This window comes from Equus przewalskii, chromosome 10 (genome assembly GCF_037783145.1).
Source record: "Equus przewalskii isolate Varuska chromosome 10, EquPr2, whole genome shotgun sequence".
Classification (NCBI taxonomy): Eukaryota; Metazoa; Chordata; class Mammalia; order Perissodactyla; family Equidae; genus Equus; species Equus przewalskii.
Genome location: NC_091840.1, coordinates 50,732,985 through 50,760,353, shown reverse-complemented (window position 1 = coordinate 50,760,353; position 27,369 = coordinate 50,732,985). Strand labels below are relative to the sequence as shown.

Genomic DNA, 27,369 nt, shown 5'->3' with positions numbered 1-27,369 from the left:
GATCTCGCTCTCTGTATCTCTTCATCTGACAGAAGACTGTCTCCTTTATCATATCGTTTCATAAACTGGTAGACGTAACTGTTTTCCCTGAGTTCTGCTCTAGCAAATTAATCAAACCTGAGGAGGAAGTCACGGGAACCCCTGATTTGTAGCCAAACAGGACAGAAGTGGTAGGTAACCTGGGGACCTGTAACTTGCGATTGGCATTTGAAGTGGGGTGGGGACAGTCTTATGGGACTGAGCCCTTAACCCATGGGATCTGACGCTATCTCCAGGTATATTGTGTCAGAATTTAGTTAAATTGGAGGACAGCCAGCTGGTGTTGCAGAAAATTACTTGATGCGGGGAACCCTCTCCCCGCCACACTGGTGATGAGAAATGTTTTTTTTGTGTGAGTAGTAAAGGAAACTCACAGGGAAGAAACACAGTAGGAAAGAACTGGGTTTTTCCCTACACAGGAAGGAAAAACCTGAGTTTTTCCTTTTTAATTACAAAAATTGCAGTACATTTCAAACATTTACATTTTAAATGTAATGCTTTTTTTGGTGTCCAAATAAAAAGAACCATGTACTTTAAGATGCTACTAGTGAGATAATTTGAAGATTTATAGAGCACATGAATTATAGAGCATTACAGGTATTTTCCAACTGTCCGACACCTTGATCTTTCTTTATTCCAAAGCCTGCCCTCTCTTATTTAGATGTCAAAATTTCTCTAGGCTCTATCGGAGCCTTTCCTGTCATTTCAAGGTACAAATTTCCGCTGAGCTGCATACTTTTTTCCTTACTGTTTTCCCTTGTCAGCAACTCAATAAACTTCGACGTGTGCTCAACATAAATTTGTCTAAGGCATTTTGTTTTTGTTAGTGGGTATCTTTCTGGTCCTTTCTCTATGCATTTTATAAACACATATATACACACATACATCTACATATAGTTATATATACACAGTTTATTTTTCTAATAGAAATGCAATAATAATGTGTATTTTTCTTCCTTACTATGAAATATTTGACATACAAGAAAAAATATATGAAATATATGTGTATAAACTATAAAGCACAATAACAAGCACCTTTGTGACCACCAGCCAGTTGAGGAAATGGAATATCGCCTACATCCGGAAGCTCTGGGGTCTCCTCCCCATCCCATCGCCTCCTCCTCCATCCCAGGAGTTACCTCTGTCTGAATTTGGCGTATCTTGTCTTCCTTGCTTTTCTTTTTAGCTTTACCACATCACATAGGTATTTCTAAATAGTATAAGGTTTATTTTTGCCTCAGTGTTTTCCTTTTTAGAAGTTTTGCTTATCTTTTATTATAGTTCTCCCTAGGTATTTGATGCTATATAAATGGCATTTAAAAAATTTATTTTGTTGGGTATAAACACAGGTTTTAAAAAAATAATTTCAAGCTTTACAGAAAAGTTGCAAGTACTGTACAAATAACTTTTTTTCCCCTGAACAATTTGAGAGCAAGTTGCCAACAGGAAGCCTCATTGCGTCCAAATGTTTTATTGTGTTGTTTCCTGCAAACAAGGAGATTCTTGTACATAACCACAATACAAACATCAAAGTCAGGAAATTCACTATGATCCATCGCTACCATCCAATACTCAAATTCTTTTCAAGTTTCACCAGTTGTTCCAATAAAGCTGTCTATAGCAAACGGTTCAGTTCAGAATCACATGCATTTAGTTTTCACGTCTTGGTAGTCAACTTTGGTCTGGAATATTTCCTGTCTTTTGACTTTCAAGATTTTGACAATTTTGAAAATTACAGGCCAATAATTTTGAAGCGTATCTTCCTCAGTTTGAGTTTGTCTGACGTCTCTTCATGGTTGAACGCAGGCCATGGATCTTTGGCAGGAATCTCGCAGACGCTGTATTCTCCTTGCATCCTTTCAGGTGGCACAGGATTTAGATTTGACCCATTACTGATGATGTCCACTTTGATCACTTGATAAGGTGGTTCAGCCAGAATTCACCACTGTAAAGTTAAATGTTTCCCTATTGTAATCAGTATTTTGTGGGAGATACTTTCACATTATGTAAATATCTTGTACCTCATCAAGCTTTCAATTTATTAGTTTATTTATATTCATATGGACTCATGATTTCTTGTTTTATTCAATGGGTTATAATCCCTTACTATCATTATTTATTTTGAGACTCAAATTGTAGGGCCAGTAGAGGCCTCAAGCCAGCTTCTGCATTCCTTTGCCATGTCCTCACTGTCTCTCAGCACATCCTTACTTTTTACCTCAAGATTTTTTGGGTTTACTTTGTACTTTCCCTGATCCAGACCTGGAATCAGCCATTTCTCCAAGGAGCCCTGGTTCCTTTTTAATAGAGAATGGTATTTAGAAGACAAGAGCTGGATGCCAGGTGTGTTCATTGGTAACGGGGTTATTATGGCTTGAACTGTGTCCCCCCAGAAAATATGTTGAAATCCTAACCCCCAGTACCTCTGAATATGACCTTATTTAGAAATAGGGTCTTTGCAGATGTAATCAGTTAAGATGAGGTCATACTGGATTAGGGTGGGCCCAAATCCAATGAAGACACAGGGGGGCAGAGAGATCACCCTATGTGACAATGGAGGCAGAGGTTGGAGTGATGTATCTATAAACCAAGGAATGTCAAGGATCACTGATAGCCACCAGTGGAAGCTAGGAGGAGGCAAAGAAGTATCCTCCCCTAGAGCCTTCAGAGAGCACGGTCCTGCCAACACCTCGATTTCAGACTTCTAGCCTCCAGAACTGCGAGAATAAATTTCTGCTGTGTAATGCCACCCAGTTTGTGGTAATTTGTTAGAGCAGTCCTAGGAAACTAATACAGGGGTGTTGTAGGATTCTGTGAATGTACATAATACCCCAATTTACACCTATATGTAATTCTATATCTTGACCTGCATATATGTATAAGGCCAGTAGTCTACACTGATACATTCAATTCTAATCCAACATCACAGAATTCATTCTAGTTTTCTCCCTTTCCAAATTTGTAAATCCTTTCTCCAATAGTGAGAAACCTAGCTCCCATTTCTCATAATAAATTTACATGTTTGATCAATCTCCGATATGTAACAATCTCCCACCTCTTCCTCCCTCACACAGAGGCCCTGTCTCACCCTGTCCATCCTGCTAAATGGACTCACTCCTCACCTCTAACACAGCCAGGCCACCCCCTGTGAGGGCCCATCCTCACCCTGCTCAGGTTCCAGCACCCCACACTGGACTGGACCGCCCTGTGCTTGTTTCCAAACTTTACATAAATAGTATACTGTATATTTTCTTCTGCAACCTGTTTTTTCCACTCAACATTATGTCTGTGAAATTCATCCACATTGATGCACGTAACTTTGGCTCATTCATTTGTACTGCTGTGTGGTATTTCACTACATGAATCTACTACTGTTGATGGACATTTGATTGTTTTCAGGGTTTTGCTATGACATTCCTGTACTTGCCTCCTGGTGCACGTAAGAGCAGTAATTTTTCTAGGGCACATCTTTGGGAATGGAGTCACTGTGTCAGAGTGTGGGCATCATCACACTTACTAGATAATGTCAAAACGTTTCCCAAAGCGGTCTTCTCACCCTGACCTGGTCTCCCACCAGCAGAGCATAAGTAGTTTCTATTGCTCCATGTCCTCAGCGTCACTTGATACACTTGGACTAATTTACATGTCTAGTGAGTTTTTTCATTATCTGCACAGTTAGTCAATACTGATTACTGGCATGGGTTGTCTCAGCAATTTATTAGTTTTCAATTTCTCTAATGGAGGTCCCACTCTCTGTAAGCAGACTGCTAGTTGTCCACCAAAATCCATTCTCTCCTTCGTCCTTAGTTCTTGTGTAGTAAGAGTTGCAGCTGCATACATGGCAGCCAGCTAGGCTACATTTCTGAGTCTCTCTTGCAGTCAGATGTGGCCATGTGATCAAGGTCTTGCCAATGAAACACAAGCAAAATCGATGTGTGGCATTTCAAAGTATGGGTCTTAAGATACTCGCTTAAGATACATGGCTCTTGCCCTTTCTTGCCAGCTAGGAGTCCCACATGACAATGATCTTGCTTCAACCACACAAATAACGACACTGATCTAAGGGGGAGCAGAGTAACAAGATGGAAGGAACCTGAGACTGTAGGTGACCATGTGGAGCGGGATGAGCCTACTGCTCTGGACTATTACCAGGGAAATAAACTTTGCCCCAAAGCCACTGTCCCACTGGGTTTCTCTGTTATAGCACTTAGCCTTCACTCTCATATATTCCATCAGCAGAACCTCCCCCACCCCTAACCCCAAGTGGCTGTGGGAGTTCTCAGGAGACAAAATCCCACCAAGCAAAATCTGAGCTTAACGGTTGCACCCGCCTCCTCTGCATGTGGGCTTTCATAGAGCTCCCAAAACCTTTCATTTTTTTCCCCCCTCACAATATTCCCAAGATGATTATGAGGGAAAAAGTGGGGGGCTGCTTGATTGTGGCTTTCCTCCTCCTTCCCAGCCTCCCTGGTGGTCTTCAGTGAAGAAACAGATTTTTAACATGAGTACAATATATTTTTTTAAAAACCAAAGTTGTCTTACTATAATTAGCTCACAAAATGGTTAAGTCAGCACTGTGCCCTTTTCTGATTTTATTCTAGAGAGTTGGGAAATATTCTCCAGAATGTCCTTCATGTCAAGAAAAATGTAGGGCATGTTGACTGATGGTGGCAGGTTGGAACCCAAGAGATAACAAGATAAGACTGGGTGTTCATTTTACTAGCTTTTAAAAATAGCATAAAATGATCTGCTATCAATGACGACAGTGTGACATAAATCATAGAGTTTGGTCAAATCAATTTTATTCACTTGAGGTAAAAGATAGAAAGGCAAACATTTCCATGGTGGGTAAAGAGACAGGGCTTGCAAAGCCCCCTGAGCCTGGTGACTTCTGCACGAGTCTGCCTTCTGTTTCCTGGCCAGAGACAGCAGTCCTGAGTGAGACTGATGACCAGCTGTCCTGGCCAGAGTTGGGACGGGAGAACACGCATGCCTCCTGGTCATGGGTGTTTGCTTTTATTCCTTTTTCCCTCCCCTGGGGGCTAGAAAGTTACTTTTAGGTGGAAGGAAATAAGACCTAAACATTTATTAATATGAAACACTGTGTGAGTCTATATCCTATTGCGTCTATTCTGGAGCTAATCAAATAATTCAGGGGCAAATAGAAGGGCCTAGCCCTCCTCAAAGAATCTAGTAAACTCCGTCCCCCTCAAACACCCACCTAGGACCAGGCCCTTCAGAACAACCCTGCACTGTGCTCCAGAGCTGGAGAGCTGTGTGTGGGTCTTAGAGCATTGTCCTTCTATTCAATCTAAATTGTACTGTTTTTCAGCGTTTGTACTATGAAGTTGGGGCCTTTCTTAGTTTCATGTAGATGTCACTTTTTTCTCGAATATTGTTTTTCTTTGCTCATTTTGGTAAGTATTAAGATGGAAGTTTTTATAGTCATGGCTGTTTTTCCTTGCCAGCACTCTAGTCTTTTTCTTTTTATAAAGATTGGCACCTGAGCTAACAATTGTTGCCAATCTTCTTTTTTTTTTCCCTGCTTTTTCTCCCCAAATCCCCTCAGTGCATAGTTGTATATCCTAGTTGTGAGTGCCTGTGCTATATGGGATGCCGCCTCAGCGTGGCCTGATGAGTGGTGCCATGTCTGTGCCCAGGATCCGAACCAGCAAAACCATGGGCCACCGAAGTGGAGCATGCAAACTTAACCACCCCGCCCTGGGGCCAGCCCCATCTAGTCTTTCATACATGGTTTAAAGCCATAAGAGTGGAGATTACAGCCAAGATGTGTCTGCTGGCTGGAGCAGAATCTGTCATTGGGAATCCTACTAATGCAACCTGAAAGAATTATTTGCTCTTAGGGGCCGGCCGGTGGTGCAGAGGTTAAGTGTGCATGTTCTGCTTCTCGGCTGCCCCGGGTTCGCTGGTTCAGATCCCAGGTGCAGACATGGCACCGCTTGGCACGCCATGTTGTGGTAGGCGTCCCACATATAAAGTAAAGGAAGATGGGCACGGATGTTAGCTCAGGGCCAGGCTTCCTCAGCAAAAAGAGGAGGATTGGCAGTAGTTAGCTCAGGGCTGATCTTCCTTTAAAAAAAAAGAATTATTTGCTCTTAAAAGAGAAAACGGTCTTCCCAATAACCAAATTTTTACTCCAGCTCTTTATATCACAGCTTACTCTTTTATTAAAAGTTTGTTTTCTGATTATTCATGGTTGTTTTAGAAAATTTGGGAAATATAGAAACATATGAGGAAGAAAATACGAAATCATCCATAATTCCACAACCAACCAGAACTAACCACTCTGTAGGTTTTACTCATGAACACTGCACCTTAGCTCACTAGAACCTCTCAAACCTAGCCAGAGTCTTCTTTCAGAGTATTTATGTCTTTTTATACAAAATATAAAATAGAAACATATATAAAAAACATACACAAACAGAAAAAAATGAGTTTTCTTTACAAAGTAGTTTCCTAGCAAACTTCCATTTGAGTCAGATACTCTAATATAGACTATTGAGCATTTATTAAAATACTAATAAGACGAGAACCAAGAAGAGGAGAAAGGGTAAGTTGCTTATCTCCAGATTCCCCCTCGACTCCTCATGCTACTAGGGGCAGGGTGCCCACTTTTCTTGCGTGCTGGAGGTCTTTCAGTCTTAGGGGCTGTAGCAAGGCGGCGAGGGAGAGCCTGGGAGGGAATCTGAGAGTTGTGGGACAAGAGAAGAGAAAGTCAGTGTCATATACTCTCAATCCCCTACCCTACTGAGGAAAGGCGTCGTGCACGGAGAGGGCCAGAATCATTCGGCAAAGGGGAACGACCATGCCACAGAAAATGGGAACAGGAATCGGACGGGTCAGGCAGGAGAGAATGGAGCCAGCCAGGGAGTGTGCAGGGATGGAGGAAAGAGTCAGTGAGAGCCCTTCCACCCTCATCATCCCTGGCCTCCTTTCCCTCACCTCTTTCCGGGGGATCTCACCCAAGCGGGAGTCTGTGTTCCTTCTGGGGACATTATCCCCTTGGCTGTCAGTCCTGCCATACAAATTGAGGGATGAGGATGGGGCACTGTTTGCCTCACTTCCCAACAGTGGGTGGAAGTACTCCCCCCTCAATTCTGTCTCTTAAGAATAAGAACAAACAAGATAGACCTGGGGCTCAAATAGGAGGAGACACTAGAGGAATCAAAAAGTGAGTTATACTAGGCAGTCACAATCCTAGGATTCTGAGTTCTGAACCGCATGGTAAAGAGGAAAAAACTAAGGTAAAAAGACATGAAGACGGGATTTCTTTTAGAAGCAAAGGAAAAAACCAGAAAGTAGAAAGGAAAAGACAGAAGAAAGGTGGGGAGCAGTGAGAGATGGAGGAAGAGAAGGAGACTTGTTGATCTACATCTCGCCCTCACACTCCTCCCCAGAAAAGGACAAAAGATGCGACTCAGTGGACAACACGCACACCCCTCTCTCCCCTGCCTGATCTATTTCCCTGCCCACAATCCAGATTCCATCCACTTAACCCTTCCTTCATTCCCTCCCAGGCTGGTACCTGCCGGGCTCCAGCCTCTTCAGGTAGAGCAGCAGGTCCTCAGGGGGCAGTGCCCCCCAGCCCCGAGCTTGGTATAGTCGTAACAGCTGAGACACCTCCATCAGCTGCCTTGAGGATGCGAGCCCATCTCCACCTGAGATATACCAGTGATGGTCGTCAGCCTAGGGTCCCTCTCCTCAGCCCTCAGCCCATCTCCCGGGGAATCCAGAAGGGCCTTCAGTTCCACGTACTGGCTCCACACCCAAAACTTTCCCTCCTTATCTTCCAGTAAACCATGACCTGCTTACCTCTCTCTGACGAACCACCACTGGGACCACTGCCCTGTGAATGAGTTGAGGGAAGCTCATGGACCCGGAAAAGACTAGATGCCATGGCTAAGGGCACTTTAGTTTTATGGACAGGGGGTGGCAGGCGTGGCACTTGAGGGGCTTCCTCCCAAGACGGTACAGTCAGAGGACCTAGCAAAAGGAACGAGATCCAAGAATCAGGAAATGGGGCAAAGAGCCAAGGAAGTCCTACCACCTAGCCTTCATTAGGCTCTATCACCTTTGCCAACTCCTAAAAATCCATCCCAGATAACCAACTCCCACCTTTTCCAGGCCCAGCCCCAAGCTTCTTCAGAGTTGGCACTCACCAGACTTAGGGGGCAACAGGTCAACAGACGGGTTTTCATTGTTCTGGGGTACTGTCTCTAGCAGCTGGGGGGAGACAGCAAGGTTCAAGGTAGCAAGACACTACAAGACGGTCAGGTTCCCTGGGGACTGTTAAAGAAGGGGACCTAGATATCTGAGGGAAGCAGAAGCTGGGGAAGTAAGAGTTAGGGTTGGTTACCTAAGTTCCAGAAGGGACTTATGAGATAGGAATGAGACAGACTGGGAGAGGAAGATGCTGGGACAAAGCATGAGTCTTAGAAGGGGGATGAAGCCAGAGTCCTGGACTCCTCGAGCAGGAAGAGAAAATGAGGAAGGGAAGAAGACAATAAGGTGGGATGGGTTGGTCCTCTCTTACTTGGTGCAAAAGATGCTTGAGGCCCTCCAGCTGAGAAACGGGTGGCAGCCCTTGCTTTAGGAAGCCATCCCCATCAGATCCAGGATCTTCCTCAGGGAATGGCCGTTCCGCCCTGTGATCGGGATGGAAGGCCCCAGCTGTAAAGTGAAACAGGGGTGTGCGTTGTGTGCTGTCGGGGGAGGAGGTTCCTTCACAAATCAACTTGCCACATGCCCAGAAGAAAGGGGCCTATTGAATATAAGAGGGACATCATAGCTAGAAGATAATGAAAGTTTAAAACAGCTGGAGAGGGAAGGGTTGAAGGCGACTGAGAGATGGCACAGCTGAATTCTAAGACAGAATTGTAGACAGAAGGGGAAAGCTGTGGTTCTCAGACTCTAAATAAATAAGTACCACCACAAACTCCTTAAAGACAGAAACCAATATCCAGAATGGTTTAGGATTAATAGACACATTCTAGACCCTTAACCAGAACATGCCCTCATTCTTTTTTTAAATTTAAAATTGTGACATAATTCACCCCTCATTCTTTTTTTAAAGATTGGCACCTGAGCTAACATCGGTTGCCAATCTCCTTTTTTCTAAATTTCTTCTCCCCAAAGCCCTCCAGTACATAGTTGTATATTCTACTTGTAGGTCCTTCTAGCTGTGCTATGTGGGACGCCGCCTGAGCATGGCTTGATGAGCAGTGTTAGGTCCCTGCCCAGGACCTGAACTGGCGAAACCCTGGATGGCTGAAGCAGAGTGTGCGAACTTAACCACTTGGCCAGGGGGCCAGCCCCATTTACCCTTCATTCTTAATTCAAACTGGATTGTCACGTTTGCACCACGCAGAGCACCCCATCCACCCAAGTCACAGCTGACTAAACCAAGCGTGGCCACCACACTCAAGGTCAGCCAATCCAAGGGATGGTTGCCAACCAATCAGATAACCTCTCTTTAAACTGGACCTAAGAAACAGAGATAGCATTGTCTCTGTAAGGTTGTCTAGAGTCTGGCTGGAGTCAGCGTCATGGCTGGTCAAACTCATGTACAAGCCAAAGTTATGAGAGCAAGAACCTGAGTCACAGAGAGTGCTGGTCAATCAAGAGAAAGCAGCAGATATTCGGGGAGAGGCAGAGTCAAGAGCCCAGGCAGGCCCAAACACAGGAGGAACAGCTGCCTCAGTTCCTGAGAGCACCCCTGGATCCCAACTCCAGGTCTCATTAAGTCCAACTGCAAGACATTTCCATGAGATCTCACTGCCTTTATTTGAACCAACTTGAGCAGATTTCTGCTCCTTGCAGCTTATGGTCACTAAGGAACCTAAGAAACTAAATACACACTCAAGTCCCAGATAGAAAGGAAGCTAGGTAAGAGGGAGCAACTTAGTACATGGGAACCCCAGTGATTTCTGTCCCCAGTTACCTGAGGAGGAAGTGAGATCTGGCTTTGGCTCTAGGGGCTGGAAGGAATGTTGGCTTTGGAAAGCGGGGCCCAGCAGGAGGCTAAGATCTGGGGAGGAGCTGCAGAGATCAGGCGGCACTCCAGGCAGCGTGTCCCTTGCTTCCCGGCTCTGCTGCAACACAGGCTTCAGGGCCACAGCCACGGGAGGCACAGTCCAGATCCTCCTCTCCCCCTTCTCTGGTTCCCGAGGCCCAGGGCTGGAGGGGCTGGCGGTAGGAACCTGGGCATAAGAGAGAAGCAGAAAGAAGGATCAAAGCTCAGTGCATTTAAAAAGACAAGATATGGCACAGACACTTTAATAAGATTACAAATTAGTACAGCTTCCTTAAAAGGAGATTTGATAATATCTATTAAATTTTAAAATGCTTGTTTTTGATCTTACAATTCCATTTCTAGAAATTTTATAGAGACACTTGCACAAAGACATATATTAATATTTATTGCAGCACTGTTTATAGAAGTAAAATATAGGAAAGAACTTTAATGTCCACCAATAAGCACTTGGTTAAACAAAAAGTTATCCAACAGCGTACAGAAGGCTACCGTTTGGGGTGGAGGGGAGGGACACTCAAGACACCAGTAACAGTGGCTGCTTCTGGGAAGAGGAGCCGGGAGAGCAAGGAGCAGGGAGAGGATGGAGATTACTTTTCACTGTCTACCTTTTCGAAGAGTTTGGATTTTTTTTTTTACCATGTGCATAGTATTTATTCCAAGATATAGTTTAGCTAATAATGAAGATTTCATAATTAAAAGAAGGAAGTAGGAGACACCAACATAAAAAGGGCTGGTGAGACTCCCAACTCTACTCTAGGGCAGGACTTGGCAACAATTTTTGGCACTTACCATCATAATTAATTCAGTTGCCATTTGAGAAAATTTGCACCATGGTGTATTCCCTACCAGCTCTTGGGCTGGGAGAAGTCAGGCGCAACGCAGTGGGGCCCGTCTGGGTGAACTATGGCCGTGGAGAAAAAGACTGCTTTCGATGAGACAGTTATTCTTTGGGAAAGTCCACAGATTTTTTTGTTCCTAACACAGGTCCTAGGACCTGAACTTAGGACTTCCCTTGGGAGGGAGCTAGATTTCCAAAGAAGGGACCTAAACACAACCACTCAGAGCAGCTTAGCTCAAGGGGCAACACCTACTGGGGGGTTAGGAGGTGGGGTGGTGGTGCTGAGCAGCTGGTTTGCCTCCTCCCAGTGGGCTTGCAGCATGGCTTGGAGTCGCTCGACCAGCTCCAGCCGCTGTTCCTCCAGCTGCTGGCTCCGGTTCTGCAGCTCCCGCCCTCGCGCCTGCTCCCGGGCCAGTCTGAAGAAGAGACAGGAGAGCTTATGTGGGGCCTTTGAGGGAGCAGAGACTTGGAGAATAAGAAGAGATAGAATGGCTTGTCAGACATCTGAAATTCTGAAAGGAGCTAGGGCCAATGTAAAAGAGGACAGATCTATGGAGCGAGCAACTCCTCACCGTTTCCAGTTTGGGCTCTAAGCACAGGAAAGGGGCTGTGGCCTAAAAGGGATGCTCCAGGGACCGATACCTGAGCTCATAGTCCTGAGCCACCTGCTGCTGCCTTTCCTCTCGTTCTGCCATTTCCACCTTGAACTGAGCCAACTGAGTGGACAATTCCTGCTGGTGCTGTTCATTTAGATCCTGAAGCTGCTTCCTAAGAGGACACAGGTGAGAAAAGAGGACTGAATCTCGAGACAGAAGGAGTCAAATGAGACAAAATCAAATGAGACATCACAGGATGTGTGTATGTGTGAGTGAGACAGACAGCCGCCAGCCTGGCCATGGCACAGGTGGGTTCAGGAAAGCAGCAAGGACAAAGCTGATGTCTTAGGATGGGTTCCCCAGAAGCAGAGATTGAGATGAGGATTTACGGGGAAGTAATTCATTTAAGAAGCATTTCCAGAAAAAACTAGTAGGTGAGTGGGGTGAGGAAATGTGAGACAGGGATGGGAAGGAGGCTCAATCCCATAGGGTGGCTCTGGAGATGGTATAGGGCACAGCTCAGCATTATCCCCATCAGCGGCAAGGGAGCTGGAAAATTTATACTCCTGCACCCCTCAGTTATTGGTTAATGGCTACTTCCTAGGGGACGAAAATTCCCAAGCACTCCCGGCTCTTCATGTGTACCTGCAGGCAGCTCTCCCGCAGAGAGACAGACCCGGGCAGGCCACTAACACTGCCTGCCTGGCTGGGGAGAGGCAGCATCCAGTAAGTCCCCTGTACCTGTGATGTTCCCTCAGAGAGGCAGCTTGCCGCAGGCTGCTCTCCTGAGCCTGTGCCAGACGCTCTGTCACCTGCTGCTCCAGCTGCACAGCCAGCTCAGATTCTATCTGGAGTCGCTGGCTTTCATAGCGGGCCTGGGAGTGAAGGAAAGTGGGGTAAAGTCAGCTAAATTCTGTTTGGGCTTAGAAGAGGATGGAGGATATAATGTAGACAAAAAAAAATCCATGTATCAACACTCCCCCTCGTGAGCCTAAGGGATAAAAAACAAGAATTTTGTCACAAGCAGTGAAAGACGTTCCCTTTCCTTATTAAACCATGAAGTACTCACATCTTATATGTACACAAAAGTGAAAATAACTTTAGATAAAAGAAATATATATATATATATATATATTTTTTTTTTTTGGTGAGGAAGATTTGCTCTGAGCTAACATCTGTTGCCAATCTTCCTCTTTTTTTTTTTTCTGCTTAAGGAATATTAGCCCCGAGCTAACATCTGTGACAATCTTCCTCTATTTTGTATGTGGCTCACTGTCACAGCATGGCTTGACAGCGGTGAAGGTCCACATCCAGGATCCAAACCTGTGAACCCGGGCCGCCGAAGCAGAGTGCACTGGACTTAACCACTACGACATGGGGCCAGCCCTGTGAAATATATATTTTTTAACCAAAAGAAATGTTAGGTAAAACAATCAAATCTGTTATATGTGCCTGAGATAATACACGTAGTATTCCTACTGCAGCATCTGAAACCCAGCAGGCATTCACTAAATGTCAGTGTCCCTCCCTCCTAAAGCAGAATCAGTCTGTATCACAGTCCCCACTTTCTTATCTCATATTCCTTCTTCAACTCACTGAAATCTGATTTCCATTTATAGTACTTCACATCAAAGAACTTAATGTCTAAATCCAATCGTGGTGATTTCCCAGCCTTTATCTTACGTGATCTCACTGTAACATCCGCCACTATGTCAATCCTTCCTTCTAAAACCATTTCCCCCTTGGCTCCCATGATACCACCAGCCCCGCATTCTCATTCCTCGTGACTGCTCCTCAGTCCCAGCTGATTGTTCTTCCTCCAAATGCCCGGAAAGGCTGAACATTTCCTTGAGCTGTCCTCAGGCCTCTTTTTGACCATTTACTAACATTCTGGTTGCTGATGCTTTTAAATGTGTATAATAAACGCTTGGCATTTAGACCATGTTTTTGGCTACTGTTTATACCTTCAAATACTTTCCAGATCTCCCTCTTTAGCCTAGACTTCTTCCAGGCTTTAAGCCCATAGACCCAGTAACCTACTGAATAGCTCAGTTTGGATACATCTGAAATAGAACACATCCAAAATGGAGCACATTTGTTTTTCTACCCTCAACCCTTCTGTTCCTATTTTATTTCTTGCCTTAGCTAATGACACCACTCTCCACCAAAACACCCAAGCTACTTAAAACCTGGAGTTATCCTTGACTCCTACTTCTTTACCCCTTCCAACTGGTCATTCCATCCTAATTCTTTAACATCTCCCTAATTTACCCCTGCACTCACTTCTACTTTCATTCAACATTACTTCAAGTCCAGTTGATCTCCCTGCTTCTATTCTGCCCTCCACCCTCTGTCATTTTGGCCCCAAAAGATCCGCCACTTCATGTCTGAGTAAATAGTCTAAAATACAAATATGTTCAATTTATTCCCTCGTTTGAAACCCTTCTTTTTTTTTTCAAGATTGGCACCTGAGATAACGGCTGTTGCCAATCTTCTTCTTCTTCTTCTTCTTTTCCCCTTTTTCTCCCCAAAGCCCTCCAGCACATAGTTGCATATTCTAGTTGTGAGTGCCTCTGGCTGTGCTTTGTGGGATGCCACCTCAGCATGGCCTGACGAGTGTTGCCATGTCCACGCCCAGGATTTGAACCAGTGAAACCCTGGGCCGCCGAAGTGGAGCGCATGAACTTAACCACCCGGCCATGGGGCTGGCCTGTTTGAAACCCTTCTAATGCCCCCATTGTCTAAAGTTTTTGCTGCTTAAAATGGCTTACAAGGCCCTTTATGATCTCCCACCACCAATCTACCTTCTCTCTCCCATCCTAAACTCCTTGCAGTTACATAAATTCTTTTTTTTAATTTTTAAAACTGTGGTAAAAAAGCACATAATATAAAATTTACCCTCTTAACCATTTTTAAGTGTAGTTGAATAGTATTAACTATATTCACATTGTTGTGGAGATCTCTAGAATGTCTTCATCTTGCAAAACTGAAACTCTATATACCCATTCAACAACTCCCCATTTCCCCCTCCCCTCAGCCCCTGACCAGGACTGTTCTACTTTCTGTTTCCATGATTTTGACCACTCTAGATATCTCATTACCTAAATTCTTTTAATGAAAAATTTTAATACATACTCCCTTTGAGCAAGCAATTCCACTTTAAGGAATTTATCCTACAGAAGGATGCCAAAAACTTATGTACAGTGATGTTCACTGCAGCACTATTTTTAATAGTGAAAAATTGGTATCGGTGTAAATTTCTCATCAAAAGGAAAATGCTTAAGTAAACTATGATTCATCCATTCATTGCAGTATTATATAATCCTAAAAAATAATGATGCACATCTATATGTATTGACATGGAAAGATGTCTCTGATATACTATGAGGCAAAACAAGTTGCAGTGAATGCACAGCGTGTTCCTTTTTTAAGCACCAACCCATAAACTCATATATGAAAAGGTTCTGACAGGACACACATAAAGTGGTGTGATTAGATAAGGCAACCTATATATATATTTTGCCCCTCTGAGGAAGATTAGCCCTGAGCTAACATCTGCCGCCAATCCTCCTCTTTTTGCTGAGGAAGACTGGCCCTGAGCGAACATCTGTGCCCATCTTCCTCTACTTTATATGTGGGACGCCTACCACAGCATGGCTTGCCACACGGTGCCATGTCCGTACCCAGGATCCAAACCGGTGAACCCTGGGCCACCGAAGGAGAATGTGTGCACTTAACTGCTGCACCACTGGGCTGGCCCCTAAAAATATTTTTAAGATATAAAAGTTCTCTCTAATATAAGTTCAGATAATACAGAAATAAAAAGTATTGATTGCAGGGCCGGCCCCATGGCCGAGTTGTTAAGTTCATGCACTCTGCTTCGGCGGCCCAGGGTTTCACCGGTTCAAATTCTGGGGAGCTCGGATGTGGCACCACTCATCGGGCCATGCTGAGGCGGCGTCCTACATAGGACAACCAGAGGCACTCACAACCAGAATACACAACTATGTACTGGGGGGCTTTGGGGAGAAAAAGCAGAAAAAAAAAAAAGATTGCCAACAGTTGTTAGCTCGGGTGCCAATCTCTAAAAAACAAAAAAACTTTTTTTTAAAGTTCTTTGGGAAGTCTACCTGATCCATCTGTGTAGAATTGATGGCTCCTTTCTTTGTCTTTGATATTTACGTCTGATAAGTTAACTTTGATAATTTAAGTATGCATGTTATAATTCTAAAGTAACCCAAAACCAAACAAACAGAAATTGAATTTATGACTTTAAAACTAGATGAAGAAAAAAATAAAAGAAAAGAAAGAATCTAAAAGATGGCAAGAAAGGAAAGGAAAATAAACACTGAATAGACAAGACAAAATAAGATATTTTAAAGTTAAGATGGAGATCCAACTATGAATAAATAAATGAAATGTAAATGAATTTAATGCTCCAGCTAAAAAGCAAATAAATATATAAAAGTTGAAAGTAAAATGGTTAGAAAAATATTTGTCAGGCAAATTCTATTTGACAAAATGAAAGGCTGGTACAGCTCTTTTAACATCAGGCAAAAATATACCCTAAGGCAAAAAGCCTTATAAGAGATAAAGAGAGTCAACTCAAAAGGACAAAACATTCAATTTACTAGGAAAGATATAGCAATTTCAAAATTTATATGCATCTAATAACATAGCCTCAAAAGGTATAAAACAAAAATTGACAGACTACAGGAGAAACAGACAAATCCACCCTCAGTGAGATTTTAACAGAAAAAACATCAGTAAGGATATAATTATTTAAACAGCACAATTAACAAATTAGACACATATACAAAATTGCACCCAACAACTATAAAATACATATTTTCAAGCACTACATGAAACATTTAGAGAAAGCGACCACATATTAAGACATAAAACAAGTCTCAAAAAATTTCAAGTGGGGCCAGCTTGGTGGTGCAGCGGTTAAGTTTGCACGGTCGGCTTCAGCAGCCTGGGGTTTGCCAGTTTGGATCCCAGGTGCAGACCTATGCACTGCTTATCAAGCCATGGTGTGGCAGGCGTCCCATGTATAAAATAGGGGAAGATGGGTACAAATGTTAGCTCAGGGTCAATCTTCCTCAGCAAAGAGAGGAGGATAGGCAGTAGATGTTAGCTCAGGGCAAATCTTTCTCAAAAAAAAAAAATTCAAGGAATTTAAGTAATAAAAATAGCATATTCTCTCACGATGTCCACAAGAAACTCTCACATGATGAGGGGTGGGGGAAGGGAGAGAGAGAGGAAGTGAGGGGAGATGGAGAGAAGAGTGAGAGGGAGGGAGGTGCAGACAAATGTAGCAAAATGTCAACTGGTGAATCTAAGTGTATTCATTATACTATTTATGCAATATTTCTCTAAGATTGAAATATTTCAAAACAAAGCCTAGGTGGAATATACATAAATAAGTAATTTTTTAAAAAACCATGCTATCTAATCACAAACAGTTAAGCTATAAATCAATAATAAAATGTAATTAGAAAAATCCTGTATGTTTGGAAATAACCCAGGAGATCAAAAAGTAATCAAATAAAAAACTGAATATTATTCAGAACCAAGCAATAAGGAAAATACCACATAGGATAAGTTGTAGGATGCACTTAACATGATACTTATGGAGAAATTCAGAAAAGAAGGCTGAAAATTAATAAGCAAGCATCCATCTTAAGATTTTAAAAGGAACAACAGAATAAAACCAAAGAAAATATAAAGAATGAAATAAAGTACAGACATTAATAAAATAGAAAAGAAATCAACATAGTTAAAAGCTAATTCTCTGAAAATATATTCAATTAAACTACAAGTAAGATGGTTTTAAAAAGAGAGGATGAGACAAATGAGATTAGGAGAGAATATGCTATTTACACATATAAAGAGAGAAAGAGTGAGTGCACCAAAAATAATTCAAGAAGAAATGGAAAGTCTAAATATTTCCATAAACATTAAAGAAGCAAAACCAGTAGTGAAATATCAAATATTCAAGAAACACATATTCATTCCAACCTTACAAACCATTTCATAGTATAAGAAGAGAGGGAGCAGATCGTCATGTTTCTAGCACTGGCAGATTAAGTTATTCAGATTAACACCACTACTGGTGGTCAATGCCATGTTCCGTTGCAAAGGCTTGCTTTGTCTGGCCCTAGAGCCCTTCTCACCTCTCCTTCTCTTGTAACCACCAGCACGAAACAGGCACTTTTGTGAAGCCAGGGACATCAGCTCTGCTAGGGACAGCCCATATGCCTGCCCATGCTCCAGGGATTAAAAAAACACAAAGAAACAATACAGAGAAAATTTTTAAAGCAAGAGTGGTCACCTGACAGCTGACTTCTCAGCAGCAACAACGGAAGCCAGCATAATATTTTTAATACGTTAAAATAGCTACCAACGTAGAATTCTACACCCAGGAGCTCCTTCAAAAATGAATGTGAAATAAAAAAATGAAATTTTCAAATGAAAATAAATAAACAAACAAAAGAGATTTTGCTGCCAAGAAAAAGATCCCAGATGGAAGATCTGAGTTCAAAGAAGGGAAGAAGAGCAAAGAAAGCAGTAAATTATGTGGATACTTCTAAGTGAATATTGACTTTATAAAAACAATATTAATAATGTTTTATGAAACTTTCGTACTTAAAAAAATAGAATTAAGAAAACATAGAGTGATGTTACAGAAAATGGCAGGATAAGAAACTCCAGGGGTTGGTTCTTCTGCCAAAATAACCATTAAGCTGGGGAAAAAATATCAAAATCAACTATTTGGGAACACTGGAACCTGATCAGCAACCAAGAGAGTGCATGATGAAAGGAGAGGCTGCTGAACTTTGATAAGAGAGCCTGAAGCGTGAAGCAGCTACCATCCCCCGCCCCTGAGCAATGGCAATGGCAGCCTGTGATGCTAGAATGGCTGGCTGAAGCAAAGGTGGGCAGTAAGTACCTTGTCCTCCAAAAACATTGGATTGTGTGTTTTGGTCAGTGTAGCAGTTCCCTGAGGAACCACAGCTGACAACTGCCTTTGGTTTTGGGCCCCTTAGGCAATAGCAGCTTCCTTGGCAACATCTATCAGAAGATTTAAAGAGATATATATATATATACTTTTTTTGGGCGAGATCCAGACATTTAAGAAAAGCTCTGTCAGATCACAGGTTAATCATGGAGATAGGATAGAAATGTCAGTTACTACACACAACAAAAAGGACAGACTTTGCAAAAATAGTTTAGAGTCACTATACAAACAGATGGCTGTAGTCACCAAAAGAAATCCCTAAGGAGGAAGAGAATATGATTTCCAGAGGTACCACACTGTAATACTCTAAACGTCCAGTTCTCAACAAAAAAATTACAAACATACAAAGAAATAAGAAAATAAGACTCATTCAAAGGAAAAAGAGAATTTGATAGGAACTCTTCCTCTGGAAGCCAAGACATTGGGATTACTAGTCAAAGAGATTAAATCAGAAGTCTTACATATGGCTCAATGAGCCAAAAGAAAATCATGAACAAACTAGATGAAATCAAAACAATGTATGGACAGGGAATGTCACTAAAGAGACAGAAATCATAAAAAGGAACCAAATAGGAATTCTAGAGCTAAAAAGTACAATTAGTGACATGGAAAATTCACTAGATACCACTACGCACCTATTAGAATGGCCAAAATCCAGAACACTGACCACATCAGATATTAGAGAGGATATGGAGCAAGAGGAACTCTCCTTCATTGCTTGTGGGAATGCAAAATGGTACAGCCACTTTGGAAGACACTGTGGTGGTTTCTTACAAAACTACACATACTCTTACCAGATGATCCAGCAATCACACTCCTTGGTATTTACCAAGAGGAGCTGAAAACTTACATCCACACAAAAACCTGTACACGGATGTTTATAGCAGCTTTAGTCATAACTGTCAAAACTTAGAAGTTTTCTAAGATGTCCTTCAGTGGACAGAACACATAAATACTGTGGTACATCCAGATGATGGAATATTACTTAGCGCTAAAAAGAAATGAGCTATCAAGCCATGAAAAGTCATGGAGGAAACTTAAACGTATGTTACTAAGTGAAAGAAGCCAATATGAAAAGGCTACATACTGCATGATTCCAACTATATGACATTCTGGAAAAGGCAGATTTAACCTGTGGTTAAAGGGAGGATGGGATGAATAGGTAGTGCACAGAGGAATTTTAGGGCAGTGAAACTAAGTATGATACTATAAAGGTGGATACATGTCATTAAAAATGTGTCCAAACCCATACAATGTACAACACCAAGAGTGAACTCGAATGTAAACTATAGACTCTGGGTGATAATGATGTACAAATGTAGGTTTTGTCAATTGTAACAAATAGACTAGTGGAGGATATTGATAAGGGGGGAAGCTATGTATATGTAGGAGTAGGGGGTATATGGGAAATCTCTATACCCTCTGCTCAATTTTGTTATAAACTTAAAACTGCTCTAAAAAATAGAGGACCTGAACAACACTATAAGCCAGGCACCATTCTGGGATTCAACAACAAACAGACAAAAATCTGTGCCCTCATGGACCTTAGAGAAATTAAACAAGATTTTTAAAGTTACCCTGTGTAGGATATTAGCAGAAAAATTAAACAGAGAAGGGGAACGGGGATTATCAGAGGGTTGCAGATTTTACTCAGTGTGGTTGGGACACTGAGTAAAGATGACATCTGAGTAAAGAGTAGTTCTTACCCTCAATTATCCTGTTTATCATAATACTTCAAAATGTGTGTACTAGACAAACTCCCATCTAGCTGGTGAAATCCTTGTTGGCCAGGACTATTCTCAACTCCTAGCGCAGAGCTTACATAGAGGGGCTGTTTAACACGCCTCCTGAATTGAAATGAGAGAATAATCACCTGTGTTCCAGCAGCCTGCAAAGTGCTACTGACTTGTTTACTAACATCTTTACCCTTGGCCTTCCGTAATAACTTAGCTTCCACGTGGTCAGTCCTTCAAGTCAATGGGCTAGGTGAAAAATAAAAGGCGTGTGTTTTCTCAAACACTGACTCACTATCCAGAAACTGGATATCTCCTTAAGTCAACTATTAATAAGGAAAAAAGTCTCTTAGATTGACTTGCTCTCAGGAACTCATTAACTTGCTCTTAACACACACTTTAGACATAAAAACAGAGGCCTATAAAGGTAAAAATTCTAGTTAGAAATGGGAGTGTTTGCTGGGGCTCCTGAAACATCACTCTGCCTTAGACCTACTTCTCCTAACCAGGAAAAATCTTCCAGAACCCTCTGCCTCCTGACCTGCACCAAGCTCATTTCCAGCTGCAGGGCATCTCTCTCTCTCCGAGCCGTATCCAGCTCTCCTTCCAACCGCCGCACCTCCGACTGCACCAATGCCAACTGCTGCTGGGCCTCCCGGGCTGCCTGGGCCTCCCTCTGGGTGTTCCCCTGAGAAAGGGAAATCAGACTTAAGTACATACCTCATTTCCTGAATTCCCCAATTCATTCTCCCATACCCTAAAACCCAAGCTTCCCCTCTCTCCACATTTGATCTATTTCCTCATCTCTGTTTAAAGCTACTCTTTGGCCTTCCATGTATTTGATGCCCCCAGCCCTTCCTGCTGGCCCTATACTCTCAGTCCTGTCTCTCACACATAGTTCTGCTCTCTCCATCTCAGTCCCCTATGCCCCATATTCCGACATCCCATCTCATTCAATTATTTTGCCCTTCATCTCTTCCCCATTCATTCCCTGATTGCCGCTTTTACCTTCTCCCTTTCCAACTGAGCCTGGCCCTCCTCCTGCAGTGCCTGGTAGCGTTCCTTAAGCTGGTGCTCTTGCTGGGCCCGGGTCTGCCGTTCTTCTTCTAGGGCAACCTGAAGTGTCTCCAACTGGCGATGCTCACTGAGTTGCCCAGCCCGAGCCTCATCTCGTTCTTCCTGCAGGGCCCGGCACCGCTGCTGTTCTAGCTCCAAGCTCAGGGTTAGAGCTTGCCTTTCCTCTTCCTATAGCCCCAGGAGAAAACCAAGATCCTTAGCATGCCCTCAAGAGACCAGCAATCTGCCCCTCACCCCCATGTAATATGCCCACTGAGAATTACGCCTATTAAACAGACAATAGTTGACAAGCCCACAGGATTACAATATAGTAGGTAAGAGCTTCTGTTTCAGAATTAGGTAGATTTGGGTTCAAATCTCAGCTCTGTCATTTAACCAAGCGTTCTTAGGCATACACCCTTATCTGTAAAACGGAAATAATATTAGGGTCTAACTTGTGAGGACTAAAGTAAAAAGTGTATGTAAAGCATTTAGCACAGTGTCTGGCACATAGTAAGTACTCAGTATACAATAGCTATCACCATCATCATCAAAAGACATTCCACAAAGGCTAGAAAATCCAGCCTACAGTCACCTAGCCAAGCAGCAACCATCATCAGCACTGTTGGATGTAGCCTGTTGAGACTACAAGCATGCGTCATGCATGCAACAAGTTCCAAACCTGGCTACTAATTCATATGGGTAATCATCTTATCATTTCAGTAATAAGAAACTTGAGTGAGTCTCGTGCCATACCTTTTTTAGCTATGCCCTGGACCATAGTTCCCAAATGTGGCTGAGCAAAATCACCTAGGAAATTTCTGAAAATACTTAGGTTCCCCAACTTCACCATATCTCTACTGAATCAAAATCTCTGGGGATGGGTCCCAGCAATCTATATTTTTAAATAATTCCTGAGGTGATTCTAATGAGGATACAATTTTCAGACTCTCACAAACTTACTTGGTGGCAGAGCCCCTTTGTTGTAGAGTATTTAGCAGAACTAGTGTTCTAAGGAACAAACTCCGGGAAACACTGCCCTGGTGCAAGTCAAAATATGAACTCCCACAATCCACCCATAGCTCTCTAGAAGTAATTAACAGCCTCTATTGGAATTAACTCAGCCCAGTAGTCTCACCAGTGTCTCTCTTTCGCGTTGCTGCAGTCTGGCACCTTCCTGTTCACGATTCAGGGCCTCCACGGCCTCAGAAAGGCTTTGTTCCAGGCGGGTTACTGTCTTTCAGGGAGAGGGGAACAGGGCAGAGGAACTGAGGGGAATCCTTGTATGTTATACTTCAAAAAGTATTAACAACAAAAACTTTAAATGTAAGATTTAACTAAATGACTTAGGGGCCAAAAAGAAGACTACACGGTGTGAGAAAAGCTGGGAATACATCAACAATGCAAGTGTGACAGCAGGAACGGTGAAGGGAAAGGAAATAGGGGAGGAGGACTATCAGGATAGCTAGCGCAAGACTGAGGTCAATCTGTTGGGAACCCTAAGTTCAGAGGGTTGATCCTGGTTGCCCACCTCTTGCTGTTTACTTCTAGTGAGTTCAGCTGCCTGGCGCTCCTCCTGGAGTCCCCGAAGTACCTCTGTCCGCTCAGCTTCATGCCGGTTCCAGCCCTCCACCACCCGGGCCAGGGTCTCAGGAGACGAAAGGCAGATGGAATTTCAAACTAACTTTTTTGTCCTCTTTCTGTCCACAGGGGCAGGGTCAATAGCCACCTTCTCCCAGTAGTCAGTAAACCCACCCCGTACCCCAGCTCCTAATGTGAACAAAGGAACACTGGTTGGCCACCCCCATTTACTATAGGCTTAGTGCCCTCCACGAAGAGACCCACCCACATTCTGCTACCCTGGTACCTTGTCCAGTTGTTCGATCATGATATCTTTCTTGCGGTCGGCAGTCACAGCCACAGCTAACTGTTGCTGTAGCTCTAGCACTCGGGTCTGCAGGCTCTGAATATGGCGCTCACAATGCTGGGAAGAAGGGTGAAGAGTCTGGGTATTGCCATGTTTAATCTGACCAAAGCACCAAACTTTCCAGCTCCTCTAGGGGAAATGGGCTGGAGAGATGGACCCAGGGTCCCAAGAACAGAATAGTTTTGGGGAGGGAAAATCAAGAATACTGGAAGAGGAATCTTGAGGCCTGAGACATACAACACCTTCCTCTACTTTATCAGGAAATAGGAGCTTAGTTTCCAGGCTCTTACCTTTCCTGGAACTCCTAAGAAAAATTTCCATGAGCCTTTTGGCAGGGTGCAGCAGCCCACACTGCAAAGAGCAGGAAGTTACTCCTGCCTTAAGAAGCTCACTGGACACAACAATTAAACATAGCATAAAGGGGATAGGATAAAGGGAATAGATCAAGCATAGGATAAAGGGGAAGCCTTTTCTTCATTTTAAAATAGAGAAAGAGAGCATTCCAAAAATGACAATACAACAAATGATCTTGACTTTTCCTCTGCCTGTCTCTCTCTCTGCCCCCTTCAGACAGGCTGAGGCTTGCAGAGATAAAGCTCATTATATCACCAATAGCTATAAAGCCCTTGCAGAAGCCAGCAAAGTTCACTGTTCATTCACCAAACGTTTACGGAGTGTTTCTACGTGCTAGGTATATTCCACACCTTAGGGAGACAGTGCTGAACAAGACATGGTATGACCCTCACAGATCCCAGATTTTAGAGGGGAGAAACAAACAAGATATATCAGACTGTGTAAACACGCAGGAAACAATAAGGTGATCTGAAGGAATACCTGGAGGAGAAGTGTGCCATCTCACATAGGATGGTCAAAGAAGGCTTCCCTGAAGAGCCATTTGAGCAAAATCCAGAGAGCAGACCCTTAACCCTCAGCCCTTTTCAGCACTCAGCCCCATTTCTAATCTTTGCTGCTTTCAAAGGGAAGCCTTTGTATCTCACCTTGCGACGAGTATGCTCTGAATCCAGTGCATCTCTCAGGCCCTGAAAATCCGGAGGATTGAGTGGGGGCCCCGGCCGAAGGCTGGCGTAGCGAGGAAACAACTCCTCCAGGGCTTGGGCTGAGCTAGACAGAGACAAGTCTTGCAGGGGCCGGGTGCTGAGTGAATTAAGTAAAGAATGTTAGAGTTGGGAAAGGTTCCGAGATTCACTAGTCCAACTGTGATATTTTACCAATGAGGAAACTGAAACTCAGAAATGGCAAGGGACTTGCCCAAAGTCATAACGCTAGGCAGGGACAGAGCCACAGACAGCACAGAGGTTCTGTGATTCACTCTGTAGTGCTCCTTGCTCTAAGCCACACTCCCTGTAGCAAAAGTCTCAGCAGAAACAAGCTACTTCTTCTGGGGGTAGAAGGACTCGAGGTTGGGAAAAAGCCAGGTACCAGGCAGCCGATGCTTATGCTCCTGAAGGAGTAAAGAGGTAGAAGATAGGAGAGAAAGGATGAAAGCTAAAAGCTAAGTGAGAATCATCTTAGGTCCTTAAGAACTACAAAAGCAGTAAAGGAAGTATCAAGGAATATAACACTTGGCTTTCCAAGAAAGCAAGCAAGCTAGGAGAACCAAAGGAGAACTCACTTAAGCAAGGTGGCTGTGCTGTCACTGTCAAAGGAGTCCTCTTCCCGCCTCTCTGAGCCAGCACCTGTAGTGAGGGGATCCCCTGCAGGCAGCCAGAGGGACCCCACAGCCAGGGTCAGGTAAGGATAGGAACAGGCACCACTTGTAGGAGAAGAGAGAAGAGGGCTTTCCTTTCTACCTCACTCACTCCTCCGAACCCTCTCCCAAAGAAGTGGAGCCTTTCCTCCTGAAATCTCTTGCCTCAGAGACTAGTTTCCCCCAACCTCTGCTCCCTCCCACCCCTTAAATACAGATTCTCCTTTACAGGTAAGAGGTTTACTCACGATAGGCTGTATCACGTGAGGTTTGGAGCATGCTCTGGAGCTGACCCCTAACACTTTCCATCTCAAAGATATGCTTGGAACCATCCTAGAAAAAAGCAACAGAGAAATCAGATGCAACCTGTATAATCTATATTCTACCTACTGTCAGGGCAGATGGCATCCAGCACCTCCTAAAATCCAAGAATTTTTACTCCAGCACCTGGTAAAGCAAGAAAAACAAAACTGACCCAATAAGGGTCAGAAACTCGAATGTCTACACAAGCCATATAGGTAATGTAAATGAATTAATTGGGCAGGCTAAGACAAGAGTGGTGAGGCTTCTTGCCAACTAGGCAGCAAATACCCATCTAAAGACTGTAGCCCATGGCTATCAGTTTTTCAAACTCTGCAAAACCTAACCAGTTTGCAAATTGGTTATGACACCTTTTATATCCAAAACTAACAGTTATCTTCTCTGCAACATGTGTAACTAAACCATGTTTTAATGATTTACATGCCAAATTTTGAACCAGACAATCAAAATAGTTTTGAGCTGAAAGGACCTTAGCATACTCTTGCTATCCTTAAGTCCCTAGTTCCCTCCTGGGATGAGGAAACCTCATCCTCACAGTGCCCAAGTCCCAGTCAAAGCACAGCACCTCATCCCACAGTGCAGCTGTCTCTGACCAAAAAACGCTAAGTTTCACAATTTTCCAAATTATGGTGTCCTGGGTCACTCTCTCCCTCATAAACATTTGTTCCCAGGAACAAGCATGACTGACTCTGTAGCTAAAAGGAATTTAAAACCCAACAGTAGGAGTTCCAATCTCAGTAAAGCCATTTCTTTTTGCCACCCCCAATCCCAAGATCCTAGAGGTCCCCAACACACACTTTCCTCACCTTTTTCTTCAAGTTGTTCTCCAAGCCAAGTGACAAGCTGTGACTCAGCTCTTGGGCCAAGCCATCTAGAGGTGGAGAGGTGGAGGGTAAATACAGCTGGGCTCGGGCTGTGGCCTCTGCCTGACGACTAAGGTGCAAAGAAGTATAGAGCTGGGAGGTCACTTCAGAGGACACCTGGTTCAGCCCAGGGGCTTCTGATGAATCACTCAGGAGATCCTCAGCCCCCAGAGGTGAACCAGGGTTGGTAGGTGATGTTGCCATGAGTACACTGAAGAGACAACTGGAAACAGCAGAGCTGGGAATTCCTGGTTCTGTTTTAGGAGAGCCCAGGAGGAAAAGTACACAGGGAAGGAAGATTTCAGAGGAGGGAGGAAGACTCCAAGCCAAGGATCCTTGGTGAATAACGGTATGGAGGCCTTCTGGTTAGAGAAAAGGTTTCCACTGGTTCCAGAGGCCATGGGAGAGGGCAAAAGCATTTCTTTCCACAGCTCCTGGGAACGGTGGGAAAGAGGGTGCGGCAAGGAGGGGCTGGGGACAGAAGACCAACTGCCCAGCAACAGCACCACTGCAGCTCCTCTGGAGTGCTGAAAGCTGCAGATCACCTTCTAGCACAGGCTGTCACTGGTCAGCTGAGCTCTTAAATTCTCACATTCAGAACGTGCTAACTGAAACGGACCCAAATCCAACAGGGGCCTAATCTCCATCCAGCTGCTTTATGTGCCCCTCTACTCGCTCCAGTCTCAGAGAGGCAGGAAGCTCACGTTCCCCACCTCCCCACACCCCTCCGCCGACTCTCCTCTCCTATCTAGGGTCAACTCTCTGGTATATCCCCCCCGACCCCTCCTGGAAGAACGCCATAGCAAAGCTCCCTAGAATTCGTCCCTTCCTACCACCCCCAAAGAAACCTCATGAACACTCAGTCACGCACTCAGACGTTCCTAAAAAGCTCGCCGCCCCCAAGCCCAGCCTGAGATCCTCTACCCCGACCACCCGTTCCGACTACTCTCCACATTTGCAGTCCTCAGTGCCCCAATCTGCCAAGGTGGGGACAAGGTATTGCCTCCCTCCTCTGAGACCCTGTCCCAGAAGACCAAGACCCCGGCTCTCGCGCCCTTCTCTACACTCAAAACCGTTGGTAACCTCCCGCCCACCGGCGTCAGCCCCGCCTCGCTCGCCCCGATGACGTCATCAGCCCAGGAGCTCTCAGTCGCTGCGGCTCATACAGCCTCTGGAACCTGGGAGCCTGACGCGCGTGCGCGCTTTGGCG

At 44.0% G+C, this 27,369-nt stretch overlaps 1 protein-coding gene across 4 annotated transcripts; it reads right to left on the bottom strand.

Annotated features, from left to right (window-relative positions):
• Positions 1–931: 931 nt before the first annotated feature.
• CNTROB (centrobin, centriole duplication and spindle assembly protein) lies at positions 932–27,368 on the bottom strand. Of its 4 annotated transcripts, none has more exons than XM_070563305.1 (19): positions 26,103–27,368; positions 25,220–25,308; positions 24,901–24,982; positions 24,266–24,422; positions 23,208–23,324; positions 22,872–22,988; positions 22,479–22,577; positions 21,293–21,529; positions 20,826–20,972; positions 12,269–12,402; positions 11,574–11,699; positions 11,185–11,347; positions 10,001–10,259; positions 8,594–8,730; positions 8,220–8,283; positions 7,873–8,043; positions 7,586–7,718; positions 7,003–7,075; positions 6,204–6,745 (listed from the first exon to the last, which is right to left on the bottom strand). In XM_070563305.1, the coding sequence occupies exons 2-19, from the start codon at positions 25,305–25,307 to the stop codon at positions 6,620–6,622; spliced, it is 2,430 nt and encodes an 809-aa protein (XP_070419406.1). In that variant the 5' UTR covers position 25,308; positions 26,103–27,368; the 3' UTR covers positions 6,204–6,619. The 4 variants fall into 4 exon arrangements, with proteins under 4 accessions (XP_070419405.1, XP_070419406.1, XP_070419403.1 ...); XM_070563302.1 differs by having other exon boundaries at positions 25,224–25,308; XM_070563303.1 differs by lacking the exon at positions 7,586–7,718 and having other exon boundaries at positions 25,224–25,308.
• Position 27,369: the final 1 nt, after the last annotated feature.